The 11747-nt window shown below is 35.0% G+C and overlaps 1 protein-coding gene across 1 annotated transcript; it reads right to left on the minus strand.

Moving 5' to 3' along the window:
• Positions 1–9183: 9183 nt before the first annotated feature.
• On the minus strand, positions 9184–11521 carry LOC142638367 (putative 2' cyclic ADP-D-ribose synthase BdTIR). Its single transcript, XM_075812388.1, has 2 exons — positions 10949–11521; positions 9184–9554 (listed from the first exon to the last, which is right to left on the minus strand). Exons 1-2 carry the CDS (start codon positions 11452–11454, stop codon positions 9398–9400), a joined length of 663 nt encoding a protein of 220 aa, XP_075668503.1. The 5' UTR covers positions 11455–11521; the 3' UTR covers positions 9184–9397.
• Positions 11522–11747: the final 226 nt, after the last annotated feature.

The raw sequence follows: 11747 nt of genomic DNA on the forward strand, positions 1-11747 counted from the left end.
GTTCCCTCAAGACCTAAGTGTTTTGGGTGTTAAGGCTTTGGACATATGAAACATGAGTGCCCTATATATCTCAAGACCATTGGGAAAAGTAAGGCAGTTGCTACTACATTGAGCAACACCAAACCTAAGGGTGATGGAATCCTAAATGCCTTCATTGCCACTGTCAATTCTACTGAGGGGGTTGTAGAAGATGTGGATGAAGAAGAGGACTTGGTGGAGTAAGTTTAAAGAGATGGATGAACAAGATGACATCCACACAGCCTATGCAAAGTTATACAAGGTCTCGAAAAAGCATGAGAAATTGTATAGGTTGGCCACCAAGAAGCTTAGTGATGTGGAGCTTGAACGAGAAGAAATTTCCACAAAATTTGATGAAGCCAATTAGACTATTGGAGCACTAAGATTTGAGAATAATTTCTTGGCTAAAAAGACCAAGAAGCTTGAGGTAGAGCTGTTCCAAGTTAGAGCTCAGCTGGAGAAGACTTCAAATACAAAGTTTGATGAGATGCTCAGCCTTTAGAAATCTGCTTCTGATTGAACTGGTTTAGGGTATGATTTTTTTTCTCCTAATATTACTTCTTCCAGTATTACTGTTTTTGTTTCTCCTACTAATAATGTTGAATTTGAGAACACTGATATCAAGACTGTTTTAACTAGTGAGAACATAGACAATGGTAAATCTATCATAGGAGCGCCCCCTAAGCTTGCTAAGAAAGAAACTAAAAACTCTAGGGCTAAGAAGGGTAATACCCAAAAGCCTAAACAAAAGAAGCAATATTTCTGCCATCACTGTGGAGCATCTAGACATACTCAAGGTAATTGCTATAAGTGGTTAGCCACTTAACAGAGCAACAATATGATCTCATCGAAAAACCAGAGTCAGTTTCCATCCTCTCTTGCTCCTCTTGGAGATCTACTCAAAGACCTCATGTTCCTTTCGAACTTGAACGGTTGCAACTTTTACCGCACTTCACCGGTTGAAGAGTTCGCTAAAAGGAAAGGTTCTACCAAGGTGTGGAAGAAAAAAGGCTCAAAGTGCTTGCATTACTTGTGTGTTTTTGTTTTCTTGTTTTGAGTCAGTCTAGTTTTATGCATTGCTTTGTTTAACATGTTTTTGTTTGTTTGTTTTCAGTTTTGCTTTTTTTTTTCATAAAAAAAATTAAAAAAAATTGAAAAAACAGAAAAATACAAAAACAATGTGTGTTTGTGTACATTGGTACTTGTGTACCTTGAATGACCATTGAAACAAAGTTTTCTAAACTTAGTATCTCTTATAGCTTAAATGAGCATCTCTATGCACAACTAAGCAAGTGAATTTTGTAGCTCGTGTTTGTGATGAGTAAGATTAAGTAATATTTTGTACTTAACACTCGTATCACTCTTTTTGACGGGTAGGACTAGAAAATCCTAAGAGAAAGGCATAAATAACTATCTTCCCACTATTGTCCACCAATCATGAAATGACATATGTATGCTTCAGTATAACAAAAGTGCAATGTCAAAAGCTAAACATAATTGGGTATTTCTTTTTTCTCTCTTATATGTCCATGCATGATATGCTTAAAAGAAAATATGCAAAGAAAAGTAAAAGCACAAAGATTCAAAATGCTTTATATATATGATTGCAAGCGTGTCTTCTAAGAGATATGCGAGTTATAGGATGTACCTCGAAGGTGATGTACCTCGAAGGTGATAGTCCTCGTCAAGCAATTATAATCATGAGTGAGTTAAATGGATTTGGTCATATCTCAAATCGTCATAACATGTAGACACCTATACAATCTTGCAATGTTTTTCACCCACAACATGAAATATTTTTTACTACTCTTAATACATGTGTAAGTATAATGTGATTTAGCCATCACAAGGAATACATGTGTTAATGTATGCCTACTAAACTGTCTTGACTTGTTTTTTAAATATAAAATTGGTTAAACTTGTTTAGTGTGTGTGTGTGTGTGTGTGTGTGTTTTAGATCTAAATTCTTGACATTTTTCTTGTTGAGAGATGTTTTTGAGAGCTCATAATGTTGTTTGGATCTTTGGTTGAGTAGCATACTTGATTGCAATCATGTCTGTATTTTTCTCTTATTTGAAAAGCTGTTTTAAACAATCTCGACAGCTTCTCGATGCCTCTCAACAGCTAGGCTATCTAACGAGCCTCTTGAGCCTCCTTTCTCGGCAGCTGTTATCGAAATTTTGATCTATTGAAGTTTTTGAGAATTTATCTCGATAGCTTCTCGACAGCTTCTCGACAGCTTCTCGTTTCATCGAGAAAGTTTTTATCTGCTCGATAGTTTCTCGATCCATTGAGGTTCCTTTGCTATGGATACCTCTTGATAACTTCTCGATAGATCCTTCTGACCATTTTAATTCTCGATAGCTCTCAACACCTCTTGATCCATCGAGAAAGGTCAGCGCAACATTTCTCTCATTTCTCCTCGATCTCTCTCGACAGAACTTGTCTCCTCACCTTCCCAAACTCATTTCTCTCTCTCTAAACCTTAAACCCAGAAGCTTTTCATTCTAAAGATCATTTTCTCCATCTGGTATGATTTCTTTTCACTCATTCTATCATGCATTTCATATTTTTTGACCTAACTTTAGGGGTTTCTAAAACGTTTTGGGGTTTTTCAAAATTGATGAGTTTTCCACAAAATCTTTGGGTTGGTTTTTGTTTAAATGGTTTTAAATCATCATGCATTGCATCACATTTACATTTTAACAATGATTCATGCATTTTAGATGTGTGTTTAATTTGTTGCAAGTATGTGTGCTAGTAGGTTTGGATTGAGCTGAGCCCATGATGTCTTTAATGTTGCATGTCACATGTTTATGTATTTTTCATGCATACGTACCTTCATTTCTTTATATTTTGATATTAAACTATTTGGTGCTTTTCTAATTGTCCCTCTCTCTCTCTTTCTTTCATTAGCTGCTCTATGGCACCTAAATGAAAATTTGTTTCGTCTCGGAACCCTCTTTGTTCCAGGGCATCTTCCTCTGATTTTACTCCTTCTCATCTTCGGTTCCGTGATGAGAAAGTCCGTAAGGACTTCTCTAGAACTTTTCTCTACGAGGCATTCATTCGGAACGCTAAGTCATCTTATTGGATTTTTTCGATACTGACCTTCCCACTATCATCCACAGTAGGGGTTGGGAGTCACTGTGTGGCGTCTCTGTCACTTGCCCCTCCATGATCATACAGGATTTTTACTCCAACATGTACGAATTTGAATATTCAGTACCTCTTTTTGTTACTCGCATTCGGGGTACGCGTATAGTGGTCATTCTGGATATTGTATCCAAGGTGCTCCACGTCCCGAGGGTAGCGCATCTTGACCACCCCAGCTATGATCGTCTTAGGACTGTGTCCAAAGACAAGCTCATGTCTCTATTCTATGAGACACCTTCTTCTTGGGGTGATCGTCAATACACCTATTGCTCGACCTTTGCTAAAGGTCTGAAATTCCTTAAAATGGTGATGACATTCGTTCTCCATCCATTGTCTCGCTATAACTTAATCACAGAGTATCGTGCTCAATTTTTGTTATCCCTCTTAGAGGACATTTCTATTGACTTCCCTTCTCACTTCATTCTATCCCTCATAAATGTCTATAGGGATACGGTAACCCATGATAAGCTCATTTTTCCTTCAGCTATCATGTGGATCATTGTCCATTTTTTTGTCTCCTATCCCAAGTATGATCACTTTTTCATCATGGGTGTCATTGACACTGCTACCATTAGACGGAGTGATGCCCAGCTTCGCCCGAGGTGGCCACAGACCGAGACAACAGAGCCTCCGACTTCTTCAGCCCTATCGACATCTGTTCTTTCTTCTTCTACGAGTGGTGTAACTCTCGATGCAATCATGGCACAGCTTCAATGCATGGATTCTCGCCTTGACACTCTCAATGATGAGTTGTGTTAGGTGAACACCCGTGTCGGTCGTCTTGCATGACGACAGGCTCACCTTGGTGGCTTCGTAGGGTCTTCCTCTCCTTCCCCAAAGGCATCTGAGGACAAGGATGATGATAGTGACTCCGATGGTGGTGATGCTAAGGATGATAGTGCTAGCTCTTCAAGTGATGATGCGATGACTGCTTGAGTTACTTGCCCTTTGTCATTCGTGACAAAAAGGGCAAGTAGTTTTGGGATGAGAGTAGTCATGTATTTAGGGAGAGAGTTAGCATAGGACATTTTTGATAGGAGGAGTGTCTATACTTTAAGGGATGTAGTGAGGACTTTTTTATCTTTTCTTTTCTTTACTTTTTAGATACATTGTTCTTACTTTGTGATAGCAAACCCTGTATTCATGTTGATATATATATTGAGATTGTTATTACATTTTCACTTATCTCTTCATGTCTTTTTTATTTTCTCTCTTTATGCACATGCTTCTTATTACTTGTATGCAATCTTTTATTTCTATTTCACACTAAGATGCCGTGATGAGTTTTGTTTAAAGTGTTTCAAAAATACAGGTTGTCAAAATCTTTCTTGCCATGAACTCACTTCTTGCAAAGTTTTTTAAGATTTTGTGTTAGGATAGATTTTATTGCATTCAACAAGTAAGTATGATTTGAGTGATTTATGACTTCTCTCATATGTTCTTTTGTTTGTTATGGTTTTGTCACGGATTGCTAAAGGGAGAGATTGTTAGGACATATGTGAATTATTTTAGGAACATATGTCAATATAGAATTAGCTAATCCTTTGACAAAACATGTTTTGCTTGTAATTAGGCAGCTCTAGGATGTGTTTAATACTTCAAGGAACAAGGTTTCAAGTTCAAGTGTTAAAACCATGCAAATCTGTTCAAGAATCAAGTAAAGAAGTGCTGAATTTTAAAACTCGACAACTAGCTCGACAGATAGAATCTATCGAGATTTATAAGGCAGCTTTAGCTCGATGCTTAACAACTGCTCAATAGATAAGCTATCTATCGAGATTTATGAAAATCAGATTTTCAGTTCTGATTTCATTCCAATCTGTGAGTACATGTTTAGGTTTTCTTTTCTCACAACCCTAAACATATATAAGGATTATTTTAAGAGTCGTTAAAGGTTTCACAGTTGCACGAGTGTGAAGCAAAGTTTTGTTTATGCAAATTGCAACCGGAGACAGAATTTGCCCTAGTTCATCTTTCTCTTGAAGAAGCTGCTGCGTTTGTAGGCTGTTGGGTTTTGTGACCAAGGAGCTTCACGATCTTCATCGTGTTGATGAACTGAAGAACTTTGCAACCAACATCTTTCTCAAGTTGGTGATTAAGTCACGTACTAGAATTCGCGCATCTATTGGTTAGTCATGTACTGGGAGCCGTGCATTGAAAATGAGAGATTGTCACTACAGAACAAGTCCAATTGGATATTTGGATAAAGGTTCAACTGTAGGTTGGTATAAGGTACTAGGATTCCTTTATTTGTAATCGCTTGTTTTCATAATAGTGGATTCTCGAAAGTGGTTATCTTAAATTCACCCGATGGGGTTTTGCCTCGGTAGTTTTCCCCATTCATAAACAAATCACTTGTATCAAATTTAATTTCTACTGTATTCAGTTATTTGGTGATTTGTTTGTGATATCATGCGTTTTGCATGTTAATTGGATTGATTAATTAATTAACTTGCCTAATTAATCAATTAATTTATCACAAGGGGTCAATACATTCTTGGCCTTTCAATTCACTTGGCCCAACTAACAAAGTGAGTCATGTGCATTGCACAAAATATGACACATGTCATCTTTCTGTTGGTGGTTGGAGCCAAACATTTTCCTTAAAATAATGTGGTTATGTCTTAAGTCAAGTTAAGAAGTAGCTTAGAATGAATCAAGTTTCTAAAGGATTACTCAAGTGAAAATAGTTTCTCAAGCTAACTTATCCAAATAGAATGTTTGTGCAACTCTTGTTGAACAAAAATTCAAATAGCAAGTTTACTTAAGCCTTTCTCAATATTCGCTTAACCAAGACTTTGATAAATGAGGAACTAACTTAGTTAGCCTAACGTATTAACCTATTATTTTCCTATATATAAGGCCAACTATGAGCGCATCACTCGTCCATAGGCTCTATGTGCTTGCTCTAGGGAATATGTCTTAGCCAAGTGAACCAAAGGAGGACGGTTTGGGAGTTGCCACCTAGTTTAGATCTAGGAACCAACTAGGCCCCTTGCTAAGGGCCATGTATATCCAAATTCAAGGTCCAAAGTTAAGTGACTGAGTTGAGAAGGTAGACACCCAACTCCTTCAAGATTTTGGACTGGTCTCCACTCATGATATTTCATATCTTAATTCTATTAATGAATCCTCTAATAGGCTATTCTAACATGTATACAGACACTCACTTCATTTGTATTGCACACAACATATTATCTTCTTAACATCAACACATACATCCACATCATATTCATCACATAGTATACATCCACATCATATTCATCACATGGTATATGTCTTTTATTTTATGTGTTGTGAAATCAAGAATTTATTTTGGTTTACTTGCATTTTCCACATGTGTATATGTGTTTGTTGAAGTGGTTCAGGAACATACAAGTTAATTTAGTCATGGCTGCTGTCTACACTAGCAACTGATAGATAGTAGTTAAGTTGAATTGTGTTTAGGGTATTTTAATTTTAAATTGGCTGTTTTGTAATTTTGAGTATTTCATGTTTGTGATGTGTTTTGTCATGGATTGCCAAAGAGGGAGATTGTTAGGTTCTAAGACCTTACAGACTAATGTATTAGAACTTCAATGTGTACTCTGTTGGTAAACCATGATCAAAACATATAATCTAGGTTTAGGCTTGCTCAAAGTATGTTTTGTTGTAAAGTTGGAATCAAGTGATTGCAGAAATTAGTGGACAAATTTTACAAGGCTCAATTGATCAAAAATTAAACTCGATCGATCGTGCAGAATTAATTTTCTGCAGAATTTTCAACTTAGTCCAAGCCCGTTTGACGTGTAGGAGAACTTGTGGTTGCTGTAGATCAAGAGAAATAAGTAGTCTGTAGACTTGGAGTTGTCACGTGGTCATGGTAGTAAGTTTTCTACTCGAAGTAGCAACAGGATGTTAGTGCTCTAAGTTCTATTGTATAAACTTCAATTCTTTCATAGTGGATCTGTTTTACCTTGAAGATAGCTAGGTTAAATCCTCCCCAAGTTTTTTACTAGTTTGATTTTCCTAGGTTATTAGATCTTTGTGTTCTTTATATTTTTTGCATTAATTTTGTTTTACACATATTGGTTTAACCTAGTTTTAATTAACAAACTTGTTAATTAACTTGAAATAATATTAGGTTAATCATACTGTGTTAAGGAGTCTTAAATTTTACAGAGACTGCACCACCAAAGTTGAAAATTCATGTTTTGTGGATGAGGAAAAATTCTTTGAAATGAGTGTTCATTTACGTTGTCCTTGCTATAACACTTCCAATCTTTTGAAGAACAACATCGCTTGAATTTTTTTGCTGCATTTTCTTTTCAATATTTGATTTCTCAAAGATCTAAAAACATTGAAAAGTAATTGACAAGAAGATTTTTTGACCTGTGTATTTTGTTTGTTTTTTTAGTGTTGAAAGTCTTGAGATGTGTTATCATTAATATAAATATCTTTCTCTTGACTTAGAACATGCTTGACATTGTGTAAATACTTAGAAAGTACGTGTAAGCAGAACTAGTACATAACTATTTTAAGGTAAATGAAAATTTGTATTGTCAATCTATAAAAGTGATATATAGATTGTACTTTCTATTTTAGTACATGAACCCCCATTTAAAACTCATTTGTACATTAATTTTATGAGTTAAACATTCATTGAAAAACCTTACATTTTTAATTCAAGCATTGCTATGAATTTCAATGTTTCATTGTCTTTTTTATAAACTTCTATTGGAAAAAATAGTAGAAATGACTACCTTGACTTTAGTGTGAAGCTACTATGTTGCACACATCTTAGAGAGAGTTGCCAATTTTCATAGTGTGAAAATCACCCTTCAATATAGCATAAATAACCATGAAGAGATAAGGTTGCAAAAGAAAAATCCTGCGAAAAAAGAATAAAATACTACACCATCAGAATATTCTTTCCCCAAGTAAATCACAGAGACTTACTACTTTTACTACATAAGAAGGTAGCATCATCTCAGTCAGTTTCTTTGTAGGCTAATAAAAGGTTAAAGAGAGGTGTGAGGACCAGAGGACCTAAGAACCCGAGGACCCGAAGAAAGAAAGACCAACATTAGAATGAAAGATGCGGTCTCTCCGGGTGTGCCCGAAGATGAGGTGGCGTGGACGATAACTACATAAGGGACACGTTACAAATATCTGGATGTATTAGGCTTATTTGGAAGGTTGCATTAAATGCTTGGCAACAACCATTCTGGCCGCATTAATTAGCGAGCATCACCTCTATCCGTCGCATTAATGTGGACATGACCTGAACAGTGCGGGATGCAAAGTGGAAACTTGTTCCATTGCCGACGGACAAGTGTCACGGGAAAAGGACCGCAGATTGCAAGGTGTAAGGCTACGATGAAAACAGAGAATAGTATAAATAGGAATCAAGAGACTACGAATAAGGACTTTTGTTGTTGAACCCTCTCTACCAAATGTATTGTATGAGGACTCTTACATGAATAAAGCAGCAGTAACGTTTGGAAGCTGATTTTATGAGTTTTTCGTCCTCACAAGAGGAATTTGGGGTTTTTGTTTCATCCAAGGGCGAGGGTTTGGGCTTGGAGAGGCAATCAACCCATTGTGTAGCCAACTATAGTTATTACTATTATTATTATTATTATTATTATTATTATTATTAACTATAGTTATTTTTCGAGTTTTGGATCCATATAAATATTGTATTCCGTTATCATATAATTTTCTTAAGTATATTTCGAACCTTACGAGTAAAATTCGGGGTTTATTTGTGTTAAACCGGTATACTTAATGCCTCTCATCAATATATTCCCTTAGTAGTGACATTCGTTTGTCAATTCAAAATTAATAAGAAGCCCGATAAACATTGTTTACATATACAATTACAGATGAGAGAGAGAGAGAGAGAGAACAAGCACATGAGGAGCAAGATGGTGCTGATTACATTTCTTTTGATCAGCAACACTGATAATTATAACAACTATGAACTTTTACATAAATAAACTAATGAACAAATATGGATGTCTGCTTACATATTCTTATTAAACACATATTCCTTTATTTTTTACACCAAGATTGGAAAAAAATTTGTAGTACTTTGTGTTAGCATCTAACATGTGGTTCCCTTTTACAAACAAACAAATGAAGCAATTAGCAAAAGATAAAAAAATGGACATTAGATCAACAGAAATGATGCAGAACTAAAAAAGTTAATGAAGGACCAGTTATCGATCAGTGTATCATTTCAATATTCCTTCATTATTGATTTGGTTGGCACCATCGGTACTGGTGTTTTATTAGGAGAGCCGAAATTGGTATACATCAAACTTTCTTCTTTGTCAAGCTCTATCAAGCTCTTGATCACTATTTCTGTAGCACTTGTTACAACTTCTGACAAATTCCTACAAGCACAATAGAAAAATTAATAACGGATGAATTCCAATTTTTCCTAAACTGGAGAATCGAAGGATTGGCAGAACTATATATTGGAAAAATTTTGTGCTAGTAAATGGAACAAAACTTAGTTGTAGTTTTTTAAATATTGTATCTTAAATTTTCCAATTAAATTTAATTATATAGTTGCATTAACTAATAAATCACAAACAATATTATCTTTACTCAGAAGCAATTAAATTCAACCATATAGTTCATTGATCAATGAAACTACATATTTGAATTTAATTAAGGTACATTAGGCATAACACTTAAGAAATTGTATCTGAATTTTTTTCTCATAAGTAATATAATCCATGGGTTCAAAGTCCTTTAAAAAAAAAAAAAACTGAACTTGTACATCTAAGTATTCTCTGGTGCAGTTTCATTTGTACTACAACTACGTAGTTATTTTGACTACATCAAATGATCGATTTCAGAGGATAACTTCTGTTTAGAACAATTGTAATTAAAGTATGTAACAAAAAGAATATTTGAGAATGCCATCCAAAGAAGTTGGTAAAAGTCTAAAGGCATCATGCTATAATAGAACACTATCTTAGGATGCTGCTAAAAGTATCCATGAGGAGTGTGCAGTGGGTCAAAGAGTTAAGGATCAACTAGTTATTGGCTAATACTAGGACAAATAAATGAATAAAAACCTTTTTTCCTAACTCTTTGGTAAAGATTTTATTGTTAAAACTTATAATTACAGATGCATGCATGTGATATGATAAAGTTCAAAAGAGTTGAGGGCTTTGTTCCAATTCGTTGATGAGTGATAATTCCTTTAGTAGATTATTTTTCTTGAGGTAATGATTGTATCATTAACCTTACTTAACATAGATAGAGATGAATTATTAGGAGCCTCGGACTATCTAAGATTAATCATTCAAATGTATGAAAAGTACTTGCTACTTTTGAATATAGAGTAAAACTAGTGCCTTGGAGTCTCTTAATTGGTAAAGATTGATACAACATGTTAGGAAACCATTTTAAAAAAGAATTAGCTTGCACAACTAGTCTTTGCACCAATGAAATCACTGGCTCTAATATTACTTCTTGGTATTATAGGTTTATCAGTAATGTATTAGAGTTGAATATTAACACTTTGGAAAAATTCACTTTGTGAGTGCTGAAAATGCAACAAATTAGAATACTACTTAAACTGAAAAGTCTAAGCCAATAGTGAAAATATCATATCAATCACTTATTCTTGTTAATTAGTACTACTCTTTACGTAACAATCTAATAAAGTTCATAAAATTTACTTGGTAAAAATGAAAATGGACATACTATTGCAGCACCAATTGTGCTGAAACAAAATAATAGTAATAATAATAATAAGGAAGATTGATCTTACCCCTTGGAGGAGTCAAAGGTAAGCCCCACGGTGTTCTTAGCCTCATCAAGAGCCCAGTTAAACCTCCGAAGATCCTTCTTGTCACATATTACATTTCTTGGAACACGTAGTTGAGAAGGCTTAATGTCACAAAATATAGGTATGACCTTCTTCTTGGTCTCCATGAATAGAGCCAGTTCATGAAGACAAAAATACGATTGACAGTAATTAGGCGAAAACATTGCTACGCCTACCTTGCAGCCATGTATTGCACCATCAATCTTTTCAAATAGTTTGTCTCCTGGCTTCATAGTTTTGTTGTCCAAGAAAGGACGTAGGTTAAACCTGGAAAGATAATCATAGAGCAAAGTGGCTATTGTTCGCTTTGTGTCAATCCCTCTATGGTTAAGGAAAACATCACATGTGGGTTTAATCACACGTTTGGCCAATTGGGTTTTGCTTCTGTTGGAGAATAATCGGCTTTGGAATTTCAAGGCTGGTGAACGATGCATGATTTCTCTAAACATTAGCGTTATGCCTTGCTTGGTATAGGTGTTGTATTAGGGTATTATGGGTTTCTTTCCTAAATTGGAATGTAGGTGCTGTTTTGTAAGATTGTATTTATGGTATGCTGGCTTGCATTGCCTTATATATAAGGAGGTTCAAATTTTACTTTTCATTGTATTTTTTTACTCTTTGTTGTTTGGTATTAGTAAATTGGAAGCTTCAACTTTAATTGAACTTTTTAACTCTTGAATTGATTTTGAAAGAAAGAATTTTTATGGAAAGAGATTGAAAATCAACATACAACCGTGTTTTA

Source organism: Castanea sativa, chromosome 6 (assembly GCF_040712315.1).
Source record: "Castanea sativa cultivar Marrone di Chiusa Pesio chromosome 6, ASM4071231v1".
Taxonomy (NCBI): domain Eukaryota; kingdom Viridiplantae; phylum Streptophyta; class Magnoliopsida; order Fagales; family Fagaceae; genus Castanea; species Castanea sativa.